This window comes from Babylonia areolata, chromosome 16, assembly GCF_041734735.1.
Source record: "Babylonia areolata isolate BAREFJ2019XMU chromosome 16, ASM4173473v1, whole genome shotgun sequence".
Lineage (NCBI taxonomy): Eukaryota > Metazoa > Mollusca > Gastropoda > Neogastropoda > Buccinidae > Babylonia > Babylonia areolata.
In genome coordinates this window covers 17,728,015-17,753,007 of record NC_134891.1, presented here as the reverse complement: position 1 = coordinate 17,753,007, position 24,993 = coordinate 17,728,015, and the positions used below count along the sequence as shown (strand labels likewise).

At 42.7% G+C, this 24,993-nt stretch overlaps 2 protein-coding genes across 2 annotated transcripts; both read right to left on the bottom strand.

Moving 5' to 3' along the window:
* Nucleotides 1-430: 430 nt before the first annotated feature.
* LOC143290991 (calmodulin-like) lies at nt 431-9,252 on the bottom strand. The gene is made up of 5 exons (XM_076600577.1): nt 9,098-9,252; nt 7,707-7,740; nt 4,820-4,963; nt 3,081-3,329; nt 431-471 (listed from the first exon to the last, which is right to left on the bottom strand). The coding sequence occupies exons 1-5, from the start codon at nt 9,104-9,106 to the stop codon at nt 431-433; spliced, it is 477 nt and encodes a 158-aa protein (XP_076456692.1). The 5' UTR covers nt 9,107-9,252.
* A 6,406-nt stretch (nt 9,253-15,658) lies between these two features.
* On the bottom strand, nt 15,659-20,369 carry LOC143290990 (neo-calmodulin-like). The gene is made up of 4 exons (XM_076600576.1): nt 20,310-20,369; nt 17,865-17,922; nt 16,652-16,795; nt 15,659-15,915 (listed from the first exon to the last, which is right to left on the bottom strand). Exons 1-4 carry the CDS (start codon nt 20,367-20,369, stop codon nt 15,659-15,661), a joined length of 519 nt encoding a protein of 172 aa, XP_076456691.1.
* Between the last annotated feature and the right edge of the window lie 4,624 nt (nt 20,370-24,993).

Here is a 24,993-nt window from a genome sequence, read left to right as displayed (position 1 = left end):
CATATCTGCAAAAATGCCACCAAGAAGTTGATATCCTGCAGGCAAAAGATTGGATCTGCTCAGTCCCAGGTTTTGGGGAAGAGTGGGGTGGGGTTATGACTTTCTCCTATCATCAAAACATAGGATGCCAAATTCAGCCTGGTAAAACTCGTAGAGGAAAAGTGACACAAAGCAATATAAACAAGTGAACCTAACAGCAACATCTGCTTAACACCTGTAAACTGCAAAAGGCTTTCTCTTCACCCTTCTGTTTGACTGTTGGAGAATACATCAGCCTCCACACTGCTCAAACCATCCACTTGTGTATAATCCCTTTACATCAAATGAAATAACCTAGACCATATCCTTGCTGATCACTCCATGTTTCTAATGTACAAATTACAACTGACGAAAGTTCAAACAGTTGCTCTTGAGTCGTCCTTGTTACCACTCAGTTTGTGTCTTCAAGAGTGCACATTTTCTTGGCCAGTTCTGAAACAAAATATTTCAATTTAAAACATGGTCAAAATAGAAGAGAATGAAAAGTGTGCTTCATCAACCAAAACACATGAAAGAATAAAGAAAATGTCATGGGAAGGGGAGTTCTCTAGGAAAAGAAGTGTGCTGCACATATCTCCTGATGATTGCAATGTTCTGTGTTTCCGAATACAAAAGTTTATTTTTTGTTTGCTTTTAATTTGACGGCAGCTTTTTTTCGTTAGTGTGACATGAAAGAAACAAGTGGGTGCATGCACGTACAATCGAAGGCATTGAAAACCAAAAAAAAAAAAAAGTCAAAATGATGAACAGCATCAAAAACGTTTCCTAACATAGACATTGTAAACAGAAACCCAATCCTGGAATGTTGTGGGTTTTTTCTTCTTTCCTTTGTCTTTTAAGGGAGTGTAGATGAACAAGAGATTTTGACTGGGGGAAAAAAGTCCAACATAGAAACGTGCGCTTTTCTTATGAATGTAGGTGTGGGTTTTTTTCAGTAAGATCTTCAATATTATTTTGACCTTAATAGATGTAGTTGCTTGATGTAATGAAATAAAACCTTGAAAAAGAACAAATATTATAACTTTATCCCACTTGATTTAGGTTTAGCCCCCAAACTGCTGTAGTCCTTGACTCCATGTACACATATTAACCATGTTAACCAATATCAAAAATATATGAGGGGAGCAAATTTAGGTATGTATTGATAAGATCTGTCAAGTTTCAGCTGCGCAAGTGGTTGTGGTGGCCAAATGGTTAAGAGTATGGGTTCTTGCCTGAGTTTCCGGAGTTCGATCCCCAGTTTTGACACACCTGTGGGTTAAGGGTGTAGATTTTTCCTGATCTCACAGGTCAACAAATGTGCAGACTGCTAGTGCCTGAACCCTCTTCATATGTATACAATGCAGATCAAATACACCTGTTAAAGATCCTGTAATCCATGTCAACATTTGGTGGGTTTTGGTAACAAAAACATACCCAGCATGCACACACAAAACCTGAGTATGGTTTCATAAAAGGCAGGGTAAGCATGTTCATACACACAAAAGCCCTCCTGTACATACAAGTGAACATGGGACCACAAAAGCAGTGACTCGTGCATTTCTTTCCAAATCACTACTACACAAAATCGTGGAAAAAGAAAAAAAAAAATCTGACCAAGAATTATTTCTCATCACTTTTAAAACTGAAATTGTCATACTAAAATATCTCTGCAACAAATTGCTGTCAACAAGAACAGCAGCAGCTGCAATGGTTTATTCATGCTGGCTCCCAAATTTAACTTTCCGTCTGCGTACAAGGGTTACATCTCACATGTTGACTGTCATTTGAACAAGGTGGATTTTGCATGAAGGATTTGTTTTTCCATAACCCACGGAACACTGACATGGATTATGGGATGTTTTATTTGTGAATTTTGTTTCACGTTGTGTGTATACAAACACATGATGGAGGCTCGGTCACTAGCAGGTCTGCTCAGTCATTGATCAGGAGATCAGCAGCTGGGATTCAAACTTCAGTTTCAGTAGCTCAAGGAGGCGTCACTGCGTTCGGACAAATCCATATACGCTACACCACATCTGCCAAGCAGATGCCTGACCAGCAGCGTAACCCAACGCGCTTAGTCAGGCCTTGAGGAAAAAAAAAAGGTGAATAAATAATAGATAAGCTTACACAAATAAATAAATAAATAAGTAAATAATAACTATAAACAAACAAAAAATAAATAAATAAGCAAATAGATGTAAAACATGAAGACACACATTCACAAAAACACCCACACATGCATAACAGATATGCACCGAACATGCAGTTTCACAGATATGAAAGCACAGTCAAATACATATAAACGTACATGACCTCCAACACACACACACACACACCACACACATTACCCTGCACCTCCTCTACCCCCTCCTCCACACACTCATTTCTAGTCTAGGTATCGCAGCTTCCACGGCACACACACAAATACACACACACACACACACACACAGATGAACACTTACTTGTACAAGCACACACACATGCCCATATCTCCACACACATATATACAAAGATATATATATATGTTCCAATATCCTGTTGCTCCCACAGTGTAGGCATGCATACACTCACATACCTCATCCTCTACCCCACCTCCCCCCGCACCCCCACCTGACAAGAACAGCAGCTGGGATTCAAACTCCGGTTTCTCTGACAAAGTCCAGTTCCCTTTTCACTCAGCTATCCTTTCTGACGCTTCCAGAATGATCTTGACAAAAGGACAAAACCATGCGGTAGAAATGGTAAGATTATAGAACCATGCTGCATACCTGTATTGTGTAACAAGTTGTTCACAACACATTTTCATGTTGCTGACTAATGACATTGTTTTTTTTTACCATGGTCCAAGATCAAGTCAAATGAAAGTGTTGGTGATTTTCAATGGACATTAAGATTATCAACAGCTCCGCGGAAATAGCCCAGTGGTTTGTAACAAATTAATGCCAGTAACACATTGGTTCAAACACTGATACAGCAGCTTCTATCCAGCAGTTGGGAGCAACTTTTTTTCCCACTTCATGTCTATCAGAATGTGATAAGTCAGTAGGACAACTCACCATTGTAGTCAATCTTCCCATCCTTGTTCACATCAAGGTCCTGAATGACGCTTTGAAACTCAGCCTCTGTCAGAGGGTCCTCTCCTGTGCCCTTCAGAAATGCCCACAGCTCATGGTAGTCGATGAAACCGTTGCCGTCTTTGTCCAGGGTCTTGAAGGCATCCTTCACTGCTATAGCCTGGTACTCCAGGGCTCCAAACCGGTCCCTCATCAACTGGGCGAACTCAGAGAAGTCAATCTGACCATTGCCTTGGGAGATAGAAACATGAGCTGTATAGCAAGTCACCGCCATGTGATAAATGGTATAAGTCACTGTCAAGTGCTCAATGGTATTGTAAGTCACTGTTAAGTGTTAAATGGTATTGTAGATCCCTGTCATGTGTTTAATGGTATTCACTATTGTAAGTCACTGTCAAATGCTCAATGGCATTATAAGCCACTGTCAAGTGCACAATGGTTTAAGTCACTGTGAAGTATTCGAATGGTGTAAGTCATTGTCAAGTGTTGAATGGTACAAGTCACTGTCAAGTGCTGAATGGTACTGTCTCTGTCAAGTGCTGAATGATATTACAACTCAATATCATGTGTTGCAAGTTACTATGAACTGAGTGGCATTGTCAGTCACTGTTGATTGCTGAGCTGTACTGTAAGTCAATATTGTCCAACGTATTGTCAAGTAAATGTTGTAATGAATGTAATTACAAGTCACTGTCAAGAGCTGAATCGTACTGTAAGTCAACTGTCAAGAGCTGAGTGAATGGTACTGTAGTCACTGCATAAGAGTTGTTGGAATGGTAACGCTTCTTCTTCTTCTTCATTCGTGGACTGCAACTTTCACGTTCACTTACACAAGAGGGATTTTACGTATTTGACCGTTTTTACCCCGCCATGCACAGACAACCATACTCCGTTTTTGGGTGTGTGCATTCTGGATATGTTCTTGTTTCCATAACCCACCGAACGCTGACATGGATTACAGGATCTTTAACGTGTATATTTGATCTGCGTGCGTATACACACGAAGGGGGTTCAGGCACTAGCAGGTCTGCACATATGTTGACCTGGGAGATCAGAAACATCTCCACCCTTTACCCACCAGACGCCATTACCAAGATTCGAACCCGGAACCCTCAGATTGAAAGTCCATTGCTTCAACCGCTCAGCTATTGCGGTCGTCGGAATGGTAATGCAAACCACTGACAAGCATCAAATGGCACTGAAAGACACCACAGTATTTAGTAAATTGGGGTTATATTAAATGTAAACTGCAGCTCAACATCACTTAGCTTGTTCCACCAGTGTGCTGTCAAACTAGCCTATTGTAACTGTCATGTGTGCGGTGGGAGGAGAATTGTGATACATAATATATAGGTTAAAAGGTAAATGGACTCGGGGCAGTGAATTCCTATTCACTGTGTCACACGGCTCGATATGGGAAGACGAGGCCAAATACTCTCATTCAGTAAACTTCACCAACCGAACTCAGGAATACACCCGACTGGGGTAGGGGAAAATCCGATCGATTCTAGTTTCTTCCCAAGGACACAACATCCTGCCGAAACGGGGCCTTGAACACTGATTACTGATGAGCACTTAAACTGATAAAAAATACATCACCAAATTGAATCTGCCATGGCACCGGCTTCCTTACACACACACACACACACACACACACACATATATATATATATATATATATATATATATATATATATATATACACACTATAGACTACTTACAGTCGTGGTCGACTGAAGCGATCATTTGCTGCACCTCCCGGAGGCTGGGGTTGTAGCCAAGCACGCGCGCTGCACGTGCAAGTTCTGAGCTGGAGATTCGGCCATTCCCATTGCTGTCGATCATCCGGAACGCTCGTCTTACATCTGGAAGTTCAAAACGAGTATTTTGTTGTTTTTTTCTGCACGGAATCCTTGGTCCCAGCGACGAACAATACACTGCCAGCCGGGCCGAGCTGATGTCTCAAATAATTACGTCAGTCTGACTTTTGCGGTGGTGGAGTTCTTTCTGTATCTGAGCGACCTCAGGAACCAACCCTCAGTGCTCATATGTATCAGTCTACAATCAACGAAAACACACACACACACACACACACACACCCTCGTCCTGTATGTGTGGGTGTGCGAGCGCAGTTCATTCAAGGCGAGGGAGTGAAGATTTACAGTAGTTGCTACAATATTCGATCAAGATATAGCACATGCAAGATATAAGTATACGACCAATAATAAGGCTACATGAAAAATATAGGCCTACAGGCCCACCACTGACGGGAGATGCCGTCAATCAGTAAAGAGCGAGGACCGTGCCGTCTCTGGGGCCTACAGATGAAGGGCAAAGTACAGCGGGAACAACGTCATGCATACTGGACTTACATCAACAACATCATTGATCCTCCCAAAAGCGATGATGAGCAGTTGAAAGGGAGCAACCAAAAGCGATTCTGGAATTACATCAAATCTCTCAGACGTGACAGTACAGGGGTATCTCCACTTCGAGACCAAGGAAGATTATTTGCATCCCCAAAAGAAAAGGCCAACATTCTAAACCACCAGTACAAGTCGGTCTTCACGAGAGAAAAAAGCAGCAAAATCCCAACACCATCGGGAGTGTCCTATCCTGCAATGGCCGAGATCACGATCGACAAGGAAGGGGTACGCAAATTGCTGAAGAACATCAACCCATATAAAGCAGCAGGACCTGATGAGATTCCAGCAAAAGTGTTGAAAGAGTGCGCAGATGAGATCGCGCCCCTGCTCTCTATTATCTTCACCAAATCACTGGCAGATGGATGTGTACCAGACGACTGGAAAATGGCGAACGTGACAGCAGTTTTCAAAAAGGGCAATCGTAACTCTGCTGCTAACTACAGACCGGTCTCCCTCACCAGCATATGCTGTAAGATGCAAGAACACATCCTCGCAAGCAACATCATGCGCCATCTGACCCAACATGAAATACTTGATAACTCACAACATGGGTTCAGAGCCAGAAGGAGTTGCGAAACTCAACTACTAACACTGTTCCAAGACATTGCCAAAAACCAGGACAACAGACAGCAGACCGACATGGTAATTCTGGACTTCTCCAAAGCCTTTGACAAGGTTCCCCACAAACGCCTCCTCCGTAAGCTGGACCATTATGGTATACGAGGATCGACGTTGGACTGGATCAAGGCCTACCTTTCTGACCGCACCCAAATCGTCGTAGTTGACGGCGAAAAATCTGAGCCAGCACCTGTCATCAGCGGAGTCCCACAGGGGACAGTTCTAGGCCCCATCCTATTTCTGATTTACATCAACGATCTGCCTCAGAACATCAAGGCCAATATTAGATTGTTCGCTGATGACTGTATAGTCTACTCCACCATCAAGACAATCCAAGACTGTAAAATGCTCCAACGAGACCTCAACACACTGTCTGACTGGGTACAGCGTTGGGGAATGGAATTCCACCCAGAAAAATGTAATGTCCTTACCTGTACAACATCAAGGAACCCCATCAGCTACAACTACAAATTAAAAGGACACACCCTCGAGCATGTCGACAGCGCAAAATATCTCGGCGTCGACATAAGAAATGATCTAAACTGGAAAGAACATGTTACAAGAGTCACCAACAAAGCCAACAGCATGGTAGGCTTCCTAAAAAGGAATCTAAAAACATCCAATAAAACCACCAAAGCCAATGCCTACCAAACTCTTGTACGCCCGCACCTGGAGTATTGTTCATCAGTCTGGAGCCCGTACAAAGAAGGTCAAAAGAACAAGATTGAAATGGTGCAAAGAAGAGCAGCACGTTATGTACACAGTGACTACGGGCGGACCAGCAGCGTAACACACATGCTGCAAGAACTAGGATGGGAATCCCTCGAATCACGGCGGAACAGACAAAGGCTGACCCTGATGTATAAAATGGTCAACGGCATTGTAGACATCCCTCCAGACAAATTTCTCAAGAAAGGATCCGGCAGAACAAGATCAAATCATCGACACAAATTTGTCCATCTTAGCTCCTCCTCTGACCCTTATAAATACAGTTTTTTCCCATCAACCATCCCCGTCTGGAACTCCCTGCCTGCAACAGCAGCAGAGGCTCCCTCCTTGGCAGCTTTCAAGAGGGAGCTGAACAAGATCACAGTTTAGTCCCCCCCCCCCCCCCCCCCCCCACCCCCTTTTTTTTTTTTTTTTTTCCCCTCCCCGGAGGGACGCTGCGAGTGACGGTGGGAGAGAGTATGTATACATGCTCTTTCTCATTGTCACCCCCTCCGGAGGAAAAGATAGGTCTACTTAGGTTTTAGCTAGGTATTTACGCCTCTGCGGACACAGGTCATTAATAGTCAGTAATGACGGCTGACCTTCCAATTTGAAGATTTGAAGATTTCGTGATTTGTAACAGTAACTATACGCAGGCCAGGCCTGTTTACTCCAATGATTCGAAGGCACGTGTATTGAAAAGTTTGTTTGATGGCTTTTCAGTCAATGTTTCTTCAGTATGTGTATAATGCTCTGATATTACTATATATATATATGTATATATAGTTTTTATTCACCGACCCTCCCCTCCCCACACCACCCCCAACATGCATCAATAACAAGGGAGGGAACTCACGTGTCATTTGTTCCGAGGATAATCCGGTCTTGTTCTGTCAACAACAACAACAAAAGGTGCAAACACGCCAAATATGTGTTTCGGAAGATTGAAGAACAACAACACCAACGACGACGACGACAAAAACAATAACAATAACAATTACTTGATAGGAAATATGGACAAAGCGCTCACATATTATTCCAGCGATCATGATCATGATATCCTCTCAGTCCCCATCAGTCTTTCACACACACACACACACACACACACACACACACAAAGAGAGCACGAGAGAGGCGAGAAACATGAGACAGTGATGATAAGCAGGGCATGGCTGCCGTTGATCATTTTAATCATCCATATCTTTTTCTTTCTTTCTTTCTTTTTTATATTTTGTTTAAAACTAAGTTTCGTTGTTTATTGAAATCTTATAAAAGTGACTTATCCACATTTCTTCCCCTGCCACGGTGTTCTTTCCATTCAGTATCGTTCAGAAAACGGAAAAATTGGTATGAATAACATTGTAAGATATACTCCACATTTCTTCCCCTGCTTCTCCAGTGACGAAAAGATCAGTTCAGTCGAAGGCCAGGCAAAGAGTGGATCGAGGGGAAGAAATGAAGAGTATAATTCATGTTTCATTTACAATGTTATTAACCAATCTACAACTGACTTTTTCCGTCATTTAAACGGAAGAGTACATGACTTTTTTTATTTTCATTTCTTCTTTTTATTTATTTATTTATTTACTTATCAAGTTTTAAGAGGAAATCTGAGATGTAGTAACAAAGGGAACTTCCGCTTCTATGTACATAGGCTGCAACTTCTCCGTGCACTTGTCATTACTGGTACCCACGAATGACCTTTTACATGTAGGCCGTACCGTTTTCACTGACGGAGGGATGTGTATCCTGGGTACGTTTCCATAACCCACCGAAGGGCCAACACTGAGAAGGAGGGTGTTTTGTGTGTGTGTGTGTGTGTGTGTGTGTGTGTGTGTGTGTGTGTGTGTGTGTGTGTGACTGAACTTGAGATCTCGAGACTGAGATAGAGAAGACCGAGAACGAGCGAATATATGGTTACAACACCATCCAAGATATAGTATTTCACAGGACATTGACATTGAACACAGAAACATAAAATAGAATTATTGCCTGCGTTGCGCGCGCGCACGCGCATGTCGGTGTGTGTGTGTGTGTGTGTGTGTGTGTGTGTGTGTGTGTGTGTGTGTGTGTGTGTATTGAGGCTCTATGTCTTCAGTTAAGAAAACAGAACAATGAAAAGAGACAACAAAGAGCCCTGAGATGTAGGCCACAGAGAGGGTGAACCTTTACCTGCACTGATGTAAACACTTATCTTTTTAAGGTGCCAATGACAAAACGCCTGAACACCAACTTTTTCTTACTTACCTTTTCCATATTCACCAAGCGTACGTGACACGTTCCACGAAAAAATAAGATAAAATAATAATAATAATAATGAAGACAACGGAACAAAAAATAACAGCAATATATACACCCCTGATACAGTCCTAAATTTGTCGGCGACAACTGGTCTGTTTCTAGTTTTGCACGTCTGATAAAATTATAAGCGTTATTGACGACTCGGTATTGACATCAACAACCGGATTCGTTCTCTTGGTGCACAAGTTATCTTCTCTTGGTCAGATTGAAAATGCGTTTGACAAGCCGTGCTCACTTTTTTTTCTGTATTTTTATTCTTTTTCTTCTCCTTCTTCTTTTTCCTTCTCCCTCTCACTTCTTTCTTCTATTTTTTCCCCTTCAGTACCACTTTCCCTTTTTTTCTTCTTCTTAGTTCTCTAGTTCTATCATTGTGGGTATGGATTTTTTTTTTTTTTTTTTTTTTTTTTGATTAGTGAACGTTATCGACTGAAAGCTGTGTGAGGCTGTGAGCAGCTGTAGTTGAGCAGGATTGGTCTGGTCGCTCAGTCAGTCTTCAAGACGGAGGCGCTATACAAGTGGGTCCACTGATGTGAGCTCAGTTTTACTTTGTTTGGGTGAATATAACAGCGAAAAGAACACAGCAGGTTTATACTACACACTGCACAATAAGTTAAGAACCGCATCATGGTAAAAGCAGGTGTGTTTTCATACAAAATGTTTATATAAATAAATAAAAGAAGATAATTCAAATTCTGCACCTTGATTATAGTATACAACTGGCCCCTCATTAATAAGACAAATACGTGCATGAAGAACAGATGGGGGGGAAATAATGAGCGCATAAAAAAAATAAAAAAAAAAAAAAAAAAAATCGATGCTTCAGCGAAGAAAGCGGTTTGTACTGAACAATAGCTGTAGTTTTTCGTCAGTTGTGATGTTAAAGAATGGAAGCGTGGATAGTGTACAAGAACTTGAAGCGCCACTCAGTGCTTTTGTGTGATGCTTATTGCACTGACTGGCTACGTACATAGCTGTTTGTCCGTCAGCAGCATCATGAAATGTTCATCATGCCCACAAGTATGAAACTGTTTTTTTTTTTTTTTTTTTTTTTTTTAATAAGTAGAAAATGCAAGTCCCCAAGTGGTCCTCAACTATTAGTGAACGCTGTATGTATGTCAACAGTGTTTTACAGGGACAGAGAAATGTGTCCAGCGGCCTGGCAAGCACTGACGCATACCATTTTCGTTTGTTTAGCGTGTTCATTGTGTGTGCACACTCAGTGGACTTTGACTGACCGTAATAATGGATGTTATGTTTTTTCCATGTGCTCCTGTTTGCATTACACATAAGAAAAGGCTACGTTGAAGGCAGTCGGCAGGGGTATCAGTTCTAAGTCAGTGTGTGGGAACACTGACACACGTGCACGCACACACGCGTCAGTGCGCGCGCGCACCCACTCTCTCTGTCTGTCACACACACACACACACACACACACACACACACACACACACACACACACACATACACACACACACACGTACCACATTATCACAACCCTGCATACAAATAAACGCCAGTGCACGTGGCAAGCTGGGGCGCACACACACCACACACACACACACACACACACTCGCGCGCGCACGCCACACACACATGCACGCACACGCACACGCACGCGCATACACACACTGACACACACACACACACACACACACACACACACACACACACACATATGCATGCTACTATCCCTCCCGCACGTCTTCACCCCCACCCCCACACGCTACCATATCAACACCATGCTCTATGCACACGACAAATATGCTCGCACGCGCGAGCGCACTAAAACACACACACCGGGCCGTCTCACCCCGATACACACGCGTGATCGCACCTTACATACACACAACCAAATGCGCCGCGCGAGCGCGCGCGCGCGCACACACACACACACACACACACACACACACACACACACACACACTGTGACACGCGCACACACACACACACACACACACACACACACACACACACACACACACATACACATACAAAACACACACACACACATACTGACAGATCTTTATTGCTCAAAGATGCAGATGATTAACAGACCGATTATTTTACCAAGGATTCTCTTAGCTATGATACAGGCTGTGTGTGTGTGTGTGTGTGTGTGTGTGTGTGTGTGTGTGTGCGCGCGCGCGCGCGCGCGCGTCTGTGGGTACATGTGTGCGCATTTAAGTGCATGTACGTGCATGCGTGCGTAATTATCACGGTGTGTGTGTGTGTGTGTGTGTGTGTGTGTGTGTGTGTGCACGCACGGCGCGCGTGCGTTATGCATGCACTGTATGAATGGAAAAAGAAAAGCGCAGTGAGTTGCGACACGTAGCCTACTCGTCATACAAGAATCAATAAACTATTATCAGTGTCACCTGAGGCCAAAGTCATATGCAATCTGTGCTTGTTAATCAAACAGGCGCGTGCAAAGAATTTACAGCCGCTTCCACAAACTCCACGTTAATTAAAAAAAAGTGAGCAATGGAAATGGCGGCTCATGCGTTCGTGGACACAGATGTATTCGATCAGGTTGCATTCGCGCTGAACTGTCCATCCGCAAACCCATTGCTGTAGTGCGTGTTCTTTGGATCCACGTTCTTCATTCACTTCTCATCCGTTTTCGGAAAGCTGCACATTTTTCTCGAAAATTCTGAAAAAAAAGAAAAGATAGCTACAAAGAAAGAAAATTTAAAAAAAAAAAAACGACAGGAAAATTGGTTTGCTGGTTGTGTTTTCGATCATTTTCCGTCAATACAATATTTGCGGGTGTGAATGACATAAAATAGAACAGTATTGATCTCTTGTCTGTCTGCCTTGGACGGACAGAGATGTCACTGTAATGACAGACAGACACTGAGACAGGGACAGAGAGAAAGAGAGAAAGAAAGAAAGAGAGACAGACGGACAGATAGACAGAGACAAACTGTGGAAATAAAACAAAACCATCCCATACAACTATTTGAAAAAACAAAAGAAAAAACAACACCCCTCCCCAATGCAGAATCAAAACGAAAAAAACAAAAGCTCTCTGTCTCTGTCTCTGTCTTTCTCTCTCTCTCTTATGCATCAACGCTATGGGACTCCGCTAGTTCGAACACCATGAAGCCATTACTAAATCTTCATAAACGGGGGCTCAAGCTGGTACTCCTTAAAAAGACTTCCCTTCTGGACTCAGACTATAAACAGGTGGATATTCTCCCACTAATCCGTACATTGAAGTACAACAAAGAAATAACAATGCACAAGATTATGTTAAGTAACGAACCACCAACATTAATAAATAAATTTTCTGTAAATTCAACAAAGAACCCCACCTCTTCCCCCCTGACCCCCAAAGTCCATATCCCAATCCAACTGACTTGTTCAAATCCAGACTAGCTTACTCAGGCGCCACCCTATGGAACTCACTTCCAGAAACAATGAAACAACACCATTGTCCAACCACCTTAAAAAACAACAACAACAACAAAAACACTACCTTTCCCACCTTATGCAATAATGTGTCATGTAAATTGCTCATATTTTTATTGATACTGTTTGTCACGTGTGTACTGTTGACTGAAAACCTCCATCACTCCCTGTTCCCCATTCAGGTCAGTGGTGTGCTGTGTGCTGTGTGTGTTTGTTTCTTTCGTTTTGTTCATTTGTTGCCTATGTATTTTACTAACACCATGCTTGTGTGTGTGTGTGTGTGTGTGTGTGTGTGTGTGTGTGTGTGTGAATATGAATATATTTTTTTATTAATTGTTTATTTTTTTCCCTCTTTTTTTTGTATTTCTAATAAACACCATGCTTTGCTTTAATTTTTATTTAGTATTGTATAGTGTAGATCCTATTCAGGGCGGGGACTGGATGTAAAAAAAAAAAAAAAAAAAAAAAAAAAAAAAAAAGCACACCAGTGCTTATCTATTATCCCCGAAAGAAAGAATTTTGTCTTGTCTTGTCTTGTCTTGTCTTCTCCTTTTCTCTTCCCTCTCTTCCTCTGTTGTCCCTTCCCTATCCACTGACACTCGTCTTATATTCAAATGTGTGTGTTTCTCCTTTTATACAAAGGTTTATAACCATCGTGAGATGCCTTCAGCATTTAGTATTGTGAAGTGTACATTGCGGGGACTGGATGTATAAAACCACAAACACATCAGTGCTTATTACCCTCGGAATTAAAGAATTTATAGTCTTCTCTCTCTCTCTCTCTCTCTCTCTCTCTCTCTCTCTCTCTCTCTCTCTCTCTCACACACACACACACACACACACACACAATCATAGTGATCTTAGAGAAGAATTTATTCCAAGAAAATATTATCGTAATCCATGTATATTTCGGCTGAGCCTTTTGTTTTCATCATCCAACGAAGAGGTAATATTTATGTAAAGCCTTAAAAAACGTGCAGTTGCTGTTAGTAAGTAATATATATTGCTTGATGAGATGTTTTCTTCATATACGATTACGATTGTAACTTACTTGTTCAGGTCCCTTCAGAATGGCCGATGGCCTTCTGAATAAATATCGATCATTTCATTTCATTTCTCTCTCCTAATCCTTTCACTCCAACCTACACTCACCCTCTCTCTCTCTCTCTCTCTCTCTGTCCAGCTCTTTCTCCGCTTTTCAAATGTCACAGTATTAGGAGTGTGTATAGCGTTGTGAAAACAAGAATTAGGTGTGGTAACAAGCTCACTGATTATGTAAATCGTACAAGGGGGGTAAAACAGGGAGATGTTTGTAGTCCTATTTTGTTTGCATTGTTCATTAATGAATTAGCATTAGAAGTAATTGACCGGGGAAGACATGGTGCGATATTTACAACTGATTTTTATAGAACTATTCATATTATTAATCGCTGATGATATTGTCTTGCTCTCAGAAACAGCTATTGGTCTACGGACGCAACTAAATAACTTGAAAATTCAGTTACTAACTTACAGTTAAAAGTTAATTTTGATAAAAGTAATATAATTGTTTTCAAGAAATGTGGTTATTTGGCAGCAAGGGAAAGGTGGGTGTATGATGGTGCTGCTGTGCCAGTTGATAATACTTACAAATATCTTGGAATTGTTTTTTTCTACACATCTGAGTTTTGTAGCTGCATGTTGGGATCTTTCAAGCAGGGCAAAAAATGTATTGTCACATGTTATGAAGAAATTATTTGTACTGAACAACAATTCTTTGGATATCTTTATTATAGTTTTCCATACCCAGATACAACCCATCGTCCAATATGGATCAGAATCATGGGGCTTAGATAAGAATGCTACTTTACAATGTGAATCTGTTCACTTATTTGGACTTAAAAGATTTCTAGGAGTTGAAATGAGAACACCAAACGACTTAGTATTCGGTGAGACGAATAGATATCCAATCTATATAAATTCTGCTGTGAGATGTGTTCAATACTGGTTGAAACTATTAAAAATGAACAGAGATAGACTCCCACGTAAATCCTATAATATGTTGTATGATTCAGATTTTAGAGGAAAAAGAAACTAGGCTTCACATAGAACTTGTCTGTGTGGATTGGGATTTGGATATTTATGGGAATATCAAGGAGTCGGTAATGAGAATGAGTTTTTGAAATCTTTTCGTCAACGTTTGAGACTGTAGATGGCAAAACTGGAAAAGTTGTGTCCAATCCAGTGATCGATTCTGTTCTTATAGAGCTTATACTACTACACATTTAGTTAAAAATTATCTTTTGCTTAATGACAGACACTTACGATTCACATTAACATGATTTAGATTTGGCATTTCTGAAATCAATTTGCACAGGTATCGCTATAGAAATGTTAATCATTTAAAGACGCTGTACCCTTTGTGCAAAGAGTCAACTGAAGATGAAGTTCATTTTGTTCTGAAGTGTCCTGTATTGGCATAATATTCGTGTAAAATTTGTTTCAGAGAAGTATCATGAACGCCGCCCTTGTTTGTTTAATTTTTTTTTTTATTGATAGCATCATCTGATGACGGTGTTATTAGAATTCTCGCATTGTCCTGATGTAAAGCTTTTAAGTTCAGATAAATAGTATTGTCCTAATTTCTATAGTTTAATTGTGTAATCAGTTGAATGCTTATTGCCAGTTACGGTAATGTCTACATATCTTGTTATCGCCCCTCATTCATATGGGGCTATGGGTTTAATGAATAAATCATCTGCGTCTGAGTCTCTCTTACTCCTCCCTTACCTTCTTCATTTTCTCCCTCTGTCTCAGTCCTTCACACACACACACACACACACACACACACACACACACACACACACACACACACACACGCACGCACGCAACACACACACACACACTCTCTCTCTCCCCCATTCTCTCTCAGTCTCTCCCCCTCCCTCCCTCCCTCTCTCTCCCTCCTTCGCCCCTCTCTGTCTCTCTCTGTCTCCGCCTCTCTCTCTCTCTCACCCCCACTCTCATCTCTCTCCCTTCCTCGGCACCACCCCCACCCGCCCCCCACCCCCACCCCCACCCCTCTCACAACAGCTCCGCCTCTCAGTCTTCTCACTTTCACTCCACACCTTCGTACTCGATCTTCCCGTCTTTGTTGACGTCCAGATCGTCCACGACTCTCTGGAACTCCTCCTCGGACAGCGAGTCCCCCCGCTGGAGAAGGACCTGCCGCAGCTCCTCGTAGTCGATGAAGCCGTTCCCGTCCTTGTCGAGCAGCTGGAAGGCCTCTCGGACCGCCATCTCCTGGTACTCCAGGGCTCCGAACTGGTCCCTCATCATGGTGGCGAACTCTCTGAAGTCGATCTGGCCGTTGCCTGCACCGGCATGATATATATCATATATCTATGTGTATATCTATATATAGTTATGTATATCTATAATATATATATATATATATCTTTATATGTATATCTATCCATAATATGTATAAATCTACATATAACTATATCTTCATATATATATATATATCTCACTTCGGATCTACTACCAAGAGTCCCTTTTTAGTTGCCTGTAGATTATTATCCCTTGTTACTGCCCCTCCACAAGCGATCATCACCTCCTTCTTCCCCGACCTTATTTCGGACCCAGCATACCATCTTCATCCACAGAAGCGATCATCTTCTCTCCTTCCCCGACCTTATTTCGGACCCAGCATACCATCTTCATCCACAGAAGCGATCATCTTCTCTCCTTCCCCAACCTTATTTCGGACCCAGTATACCATCTTCATCCACAGAAACAACCATCATCTCTCCTTCCCCAACCTTATTTCGGACCCAGTATACCATCTTCATCCACAGAAACAACCATCATCTCTCCTTCCCCGACCTTATTTCGGACCCAGCATACCATCTTCATCCACAGAAGCGATCATCTTCTCTCCTTCCCCGACCTTATTTCGGACCCAGTATACCATCTTCATCCACAGACACCACAGAAACAACCGTCATCTCTCCTTCCCCAACCTTATTTCGGACCCAGTATACCATCTTCATCCACAGAAACAACCATCATCTCTCCTTCCCCGACCTTATTTCGGACCCAGCATACCATCTTCATCCACAGAAGCGATCATCTTCTCCACCTCCCGCCTGGAGAGGTTGTAGCCCAGGACACGCGAGGCTTGCTCCAGCTCCACTTTGGAGATCAGCCCGTTGCCGTTGCTGTCGATCATGCGGAACGCCCTCGTCACGCCTGATTTCGTTCAGCGACAAAACATAATAAGAACAAGAATAATGATAACAATAATTATTATTATAATGATTAGGATGTATATAGCACTGAATCTTGTGCAGAGACAAATCAAAGCGCTTTCACACCAGATACAAAAACGCACGTATATGAGCGGTCGCCTTTTAAATTTTTTAAAAATTAGATAAGAAAAGCCCATTTAATCAACCAACCAACCAACCAGCCAGTCAGCCAGTTGGTCAGTGAATCAAACTAACCAACCAACAATAAACAAAGGTCAAAAGATTAACAGATAATCAACCAATCATTCATTCGTTCATTCAACTAACCGACTACGTCGATCAATAGAGAAAAGTTTTAATCGATAAAGAAAAGTATATACAAAAAGAAAAAAAAAAGAAAAAAAAAGAGATAATCAATCATTCATTCATTTGGTCGATCAATCCACCAATCTTTCCAATCAATAACCAACCAGCCAACCCACCAACCAAAGTTGGAGCGACTGTTTAACAAACCAACCAATCAGTCAAGCAGTCAGCTGACTGACCATCCAACTGATCAATCGTCCAACTGACCGTTCAATCGGTAAACCACTCAAGCAGTAAGTCAGTGGATTGATCAACCACTCAATCAGTCAGTTAGCGGATTGGTCAACCACTCAACCAGTTATTCTAGTGGACTGGTCGACCAGTCAGTGAGTGGATTCATCGACCACTCAACCAGTAAGATAGTCCGTGGACAAGTCAATCACTCATTCAGTGTGTTAGTGGATTGATCAATAACTGAACGAGTCACTCACTCACTCACCCAATGCACACACACACACACACACACACACACATACACATTCGGTCGAATCACGAGCCATGCAAGACCAGTCCATTGAACACGGAACATGGCCGCACAAGTAGCTCCAACGAAGCCATGACTTCGGGAGATCAGTAACTCATTCTGTGCACGCGCACGGGGACACACACGGAGAGAGAGAGACAGAGAGAGAAAGAGAGACAGGAGGGGATGTGTGTGTGTGTGTGTGGGGGGGGGGGGGGGGGGGGTGGCGGGGGGGACCCACATTCCATCTGCTCCGGCGTCAGACCCAGATCTTGCCGAATGGAGCCACGAGAATCCCTCTGAAAACACCAACCAGACAATCATCCAGTCAATCAGTCAGTCAGTCACTAAATCAGCCGGTCAGTTGGTCAGTCAGTCAGTCAGTCAATTAGTCAGCCAGCCAGTCAACCAGTCAATTAGTCAGTCAGTCAGTCAACCAGTCAATCAGCGATCAGTCAGTCACCAAGTCAATTGGCCTACGTCAATCAAAACATTTATCATTATATATATAAAAAAAAAAAAATCTGACCATGATTTTCGGTGTTGATTTCAATGGAAATTTCTGGTTGTGAATACGTTTGGGTTTGTTTTGTTTGTTTGTTTTGTTGTTTTTGTTGTTGTTGTTTTTTTCATTTATTTATTTATCTATTTATTTTTGACTCACTTGTGTAAACAAAGTGAGTCTATGTTTTAACCCGGTGTTTGGTTGTCTGTGTGTGTGTGTGTGTGTGTGTGTGTGTGTGTGTGTGTGGTAAACTTTAACACTGACATTTTCTCTGCAAATACTTTGTCAGTTGACACCAAATTAGGCATAAAAATAGGAAAAATTCAGTTCTTTCCAGTCATCTTGTTTAAAACAATATTGCACCTCTGGGATGGGCACAAAAATAATAAATAAAGCCTAATTATATGCAAACTGCATTTACTGTTATATTTATATTTTTTGTATTCTCTAAACTTGACACTTTGAACTGATATTCAACACAACAACAAGAGCAGTCATTATTATCATTTTTTTGTTCAAACAGGAACTTCTTTTTCTAAGCATGGAAGTTTTATTTATTTTGCAAACGTTTTGGTGCAGATAGTAAAAAAGGGAAATGACTCTGTAATTAATGCTAGGGGACTTAATTTGCTTTAAACTGATTTTTCTCACCTTAAACATTACATTTTGAAATTATACTCAATACATAAAAAGCTTGTGTATTTTACTGTCAGTGTACAGGGCTTTCACTATGTTCATTCGCCCAAGTGGTCTTTTTAGGAAAATACTAAAATCAATACGACGAGTGGATTTACAGATCTGTTGGCTGAGCCCTGAAGGTCATAGGAAAAAATCAATTGCGTACACATATTTATACACATTCAAAGCGCGTGCTCATATTCTTCGCGAACGCGAACGACGCCATTTTGTTTCAAGTTGTTGACCTGCCCGTTCAATCCTATATTCAATGGACAATGCACGATAACATGTGATGGAAAGTTGGAGAAGGAGACCGTTAAATATTTATTCAGAGAAAGATTTGTGAACGCCTCATCACTTACTGGATTATGCCCCAAACTGCCATAAAAATATTCACAGAATCAGTCGGAATTCACAGTTAAAAATTGTAAACCATGCGAGTTAATACCTTTGAACTGATCACGATGAAACGAAAAAATTTCCAGTCTTGACTTTTCTCAAAATGAAGTCCTTTTCACTTCTTACGACGTTTAGAAGTACTTGTACTTGGCTCTACATGTTATTAGTTTAACAAAATACTAAATTTTCATATCAACTTTAAAACTATAAATTTAGAATGAACATAAAAGAGAAAATGAATCGACCGTGTGGTACTACATTTCCGGCGGGTGTAACTAAACTTGTACATCTATCTAGATCTAGTGAAAACGGCTAAATGTTGCAGTGTGATTGCGGCGATAGCCATTAAAAAGAATTTTTAATTGCCTTAAAGATTTTTTGAATGCCCAAGATACACCAGAATAATATGATTTAAACAGCGTTCTCACTGCGAATACCGCAATTGATTCATCGCCCTTTAAAAAAGTACGTTCAAATGTTAAATTTTAGAACGTCAGTTAAGGAGCCACGATAGTGTAATGGATAAGGCAGTTTCTTCTCACCCGAACACGCGGGGTTCGAATCTGGTTAGGACTTTCTTTTTTTTTTAACCCGAAGCTTTATAATAACAAATACAGAACACATTTTAACGATTAGATTTTTTTTTTTAAAGTGTATCACAAGTGAGTCTTGAAGGCCTTGCCTCTCTTGTCTTACTTATTGCAGTGTTCTAGTAGATTTTGTTTTAATAAAATGGAACTGTAGGGTATATCAAAGAGGGAGACGTGATGGCACAATGCAGCGTCACCTATCAAGATAGCACGTGATCTGGTCAAAGTGAGACAAGCCAGGATAACGTGATTGTTCTTTTCAAATCGATGCATTGCTTTAAGTTTAGTTCAGTTTGGACAATCCACTGATATACGCTACACCACATCTGCTTAGCAGATGCCTGACCAACAGCGTAACCCAATGCGCTTAGTCAGGCCTTGAGGGGGGGGGGGGCGTTGAGGAGAGGGGGGGGGGGGCATAAACAAATAAATGGATGCATTAAATTAATGAACAGATAATTGTATTGCATAAAACACACAAGACACAGACAGACAGACACATACACAAACACACCAGGCAAAAACTGTCGCAGGCCACGTGACTCTTGCAATCCACGGTCAGCACGTGCTGCATGTTGGAGTCAGAGTGTGTTCTGCAGGGTGAAGGAATTCGCTTTTCTTTTCGACTGAGGCCCGGCAACTCTCAAACTCATTCTTCACACCAATGTGAGCTTTTCTTTTTTGTGAAAACAAGTCAGTACACACACACACACACAAACACACACGCACACTTTGGTTACACTTGTTGTTGTTGTAGTTTGGTGGGTTTTTTGTTTGTTGCTTTTTTTTGGGGGGGGGGGGGGGGGGGGGGGGGGGGGGGGGGGGGGGGGTTCCGGGTTTTTTTTTCACAACAGAATTCTGTGTGTGAAATTCGGGCTGCTCTCCCCAGGGAGAGCGCGTCGCTACACTGAGAGCGCCACCCATTTTTATTAAAGAAAAAAAAAAAATTTCCTGCGTGCAGTTTTATTTATTTTTCATATCGAAGTAGATTTTTCTACAGAATTTTGCCAGGAACAGCCCTTTTGTTGCCGTGGGTTCTTTTACCAGTAGCCCCTTTCCTTGAGCTGGGCTGGGCTCTGATTAATAGTATGATGCTTTTGGGTCATTGGACTGAGCAACACGATTTGATTTCAGTGATCGATCACCAGCGTTCCACCATGCTGCAAGAATGCTCCACTGCGCCACGAGAGTCCTGCAACGGACTTGGACCGGAGAACAACATTTCTATGAGGCTAGTGTAATACTAGAACACCTTCTTCATCAGAACAACAGTGGAGAGGAATAGCCTGTCTGACGACGATATCAAATCAGCTAACTTCAGGCAGACAGCACAGAGTCATAGCCTGTCTGACGACGATATCAAATCAGCTAACTTCAGGCAGACAGCACAGAGTCATAGCCTGTCTGACGATATCAAGTCAGCTAACTTCAGGCAGACAGCACAGAGTCATAGCCTGTCTGACGACGATATCAAGTAGAGCTAACTTCAGGCAGACAGCACAGAGTCATAGCCTGTCTGACGACGATATCAAATCAGCTAACTTCAGGCAGACAGCACAGAGTCATAGCCTGTCTGACGACGATATCAAGTAGAGCTAACTTCAGGCAGACAGCACAGAGTCATAGCCTGTCTGACGATATCAAGTCAGCTAACTTCAGGCAGACAGCACAGAGTCATAGCCTGTCTGACGACGATATCAAATCAGCTAACTTCAGGCAGACAGCACAGAGTCATAGCCTGTCTGACGATATCAAATCAGCTAACTTCAGGCAGACAGCACAGAGTCATAGCCTGTCTGACGATATCAAGTCAGCTAACTTCAGGCAGACAGCACAGAGTCATAGCCTGTCTGACGACGATATCAAGTCAGCTGACTTCAGGCAGACAGCACAGAGTCCTAGCCTGTCTGACGACGATATCAAGTCAGCTAACTTCAGGCAGACAGCACAGAGTCATAGCCTGTCTGACGACGATATCAAGTCAGCTGACTTCAGGCAGACAGCACAGAGTCAACACCACATGTCCTTCTCCTGTCAGACAGACAGACAGACAGAGACAGCCAGACAGACAGAGACAGTGACAGACAGACAGAGACAGACAGACAGACAGACAGACAGACAGAGAGAGAGAGAGAGTCAGACAGAGGAAGTGAGAGAGACAGACAGACACAGAGAGAGAGACAGATAGAGAGAGTCAGACAGAGGAAGTGAGAGAGACAGAGAGACAGAGAGACAGAGAGACACACAGAGACAGAGAGAGACAGAGAGAGAGACAGAGACAGACAGATAGAGAGACACACAGAGACAGAGAGACACAGAGAGAGAGACAGAGACAGACAGACAGACAGACAGACACAGAGAGAGAAGCCCCAAAGAGGAAAAGATACACAGACACACAGACTGACTGGACTGACAGACAGACTGAAATACTCGTGGAGAAAAAACAAACAAACCAACAACAACCGAAAAAAAATAAAACAAAACAAAAAACAAACAAACAGCAATAATGATTACCCTGTCCATTTTTGCTCTCTCCTGCCAGAGCTCAGCGCCGTTCTCTCTTTCTCTCTCTCTTTTTTTCTTGCCGCCTCCACCACCACTACCAAAACTTCAGTTCCAGCACCGCCGGAAAAGAAAAGTAAAGAAAATCTTTTCAGTAGCCTTTTTCCACAGGGCCTTTCGTCCACTGAACATCCACAAAAGACTTTTCACTCGGCAAACTTTCGCCAGATTGCACAGACTACACTGTTGAAAACTCGACCACAAAGGACCGTAAGTGTTTGAACACAAAAAGAAAAGGACTGCACATAGGGTGGAAGTCCTAAATGGGGGTGATATGTCCTCACGTGGGTGAATGAAAAATCTGACACATTCTCGTCAGATGGAAACTAATGGTAACTGTTTGACTCACTTTTGGGCTCTCTGTCTCTATTTCTGTCTGTGTTTGTGATTAGAATAGAAATAATTTTAATGTCATGAAACATGAAGGTTTATAAGACACAAGTACATAGGTACATGTGTGTGTGTGTGTGTGTGTGTGTGTGTGTGTGTGTGTGTGTGTGTGTATGTGTGCGTGTATATGTGTGTGTGCGTGTGTGCGTGTATATATATATATATATATATATATGTGTGTGTGTGTGTGTGTGTGTGTGTGTGTGTGTGTGCACTTTATTAGGTCGTCCGGAATTAAAAGCGGTACATTAAATGAGTAAAACGTTCTACATAACTTGGAATTTTATGGCATCACTTGATTCTCTGTGTGAAATTCGGGCCGCTGTCACCGGAGAGAGCACGCCGCCACATCGCAACGCCACTCCTAACTTCTTTTTTTTTCTTTCTTTTTTGAATGCTCTTTTCTGTCTGCAGGTGTATTTGATTTCAATCGAAGCGGGCTTTTCTATTCAAAAACCAACCAACCAACCAACCAAGGGACGACCCTTTTCTTGTACTGGGTTCTTCTGTCTGCGCTAAGTTCATGCGGTTTCTCGTCTCAATCGAAAAACTAGCACCCAGACCACCAGTCAGGTCGAGTTGAGGGGCCAGCGAAAAATCCAAGGCCGTATGTGGGGCTCGAACCCCGTGGACACTCGCTTCCTTGACGGGCCCCAAACCACTGGGCCACTGCTCCACTGTAATGTCTGGCCTTGTTATCAGTGAAGTCAGCCTAAGTATGTGCTTTGTATTTGCATTTGTATTTCTTTTTACCACAGCAGATTACTCTGTGTGAAATTCGGGCTGCTCTCCCCAGGGAGAGCGCGTCGCTATACCACAGCGCCACCTTTTTTATTTCTTTTTTCCTTTTTTTTGCTGTATTTTTTCTTGCGTGCAGTTCTATTTGTTTTTCCTATTGAAGTGGATATTTCTACAGAATTTTGCCAGGAGCAACCCTTTTGTTGCCGTGGGTTCTTTACATGCGCTAAGTGCATGCTGCACCCGGGACCTCGGTTTATCGTCTCATCCGAATGACTAGCGTCCAGGCCACTACTCAAGGTCCAGTGGAGGGGGAGAAAATATCGGCGGCTGAGCCGTGATTCGAACCAGTGCGCTCAGGTTCTCTCGCTTCCTAGGCGGACGCGTTACCTCGAGGCCATCACTCCACAGTTTAGATCGATTAGCGAAAACCACGTGTATAATGTGACTGATGGGGATCAACACTATTATTCATCCTGAACTGTTCAAAAAATAGATTTAGTCTGTCAGTAATCGTGAGTTTGTTTCTTTCCTTTTGTTTCGTTGTTGTTTTGTTGTTTTACCCCTTTCTTTTACAACCCGTTAACCGCAGGGGTGTTTATCATGTGTGTGTGTGTGTGTGTGTGTGTGTGTGTATGTGCTATATTCAGTACAGGCCATGGCGTCTCACGAAGGGGTGGTGAAAACAAATCAGTAATACGGAGGTAATATATTTAGATATATGAAACAAAAAACAGTTGCAACCTGAGAATGAGAACGACAGTCATTTATCTTCATTTAGTTTTATTCAGACAGAATGACAGAAAAGGGGGAAAATAAAGACACACTCAATTGCATATCATATTTCTAATTTCTAAGGCTTTATACAAGTAAATTACTGGCTGTTTGTTAACGTTTTCCTTTGTGAATGACATTAGCAAAGACAGTCTGAACAGGGAGGGTTGCCTATGCTATTTCAAAGGTACCCTGATTCCGCTCAACACAAGACAACAAAGTGGAGTTCATGAGAGAGAGAGAGAGAGAGAGAGAGAGAGAGAGAGAGAGAGAGAGAACGTGTGTGCATGCATGTTCGTATTTCCTTCTTGTGCGTTCAACGAGTAGTTCCAGTCCTTGGCTCCTTTACCCCTCACTCTACCCGTTCCCTTCCCTGTGGCCCATCACCTTCCCCCTCCCCCCCACCCCCTGCTCATCACATTCCCCATGGACCATCACCTTCCATCACGTCCCCCCCAACACACACACACACCCTCCCTCACCCCGCCTCCGTGGCCCATGACGCGGCCCATCAACACCCCCCTCGCCCCCCCCTCCCCCCGCCCATCACTTTCCCCGTGGCCCATCACGTGGCCCATCACCTTCCCCGTGGCCCATCACCTTCCATCACGTCCCCCCTCCCCCACCACGCCCTCCCCCCCCCCCCCCCCCCCCCCCCCCCCCCCCCCCCCCTGGCCCATCACGTTCCCCCGTGGCCCATCATGTTCCATCACGTCCCCCCCACCACCACACCC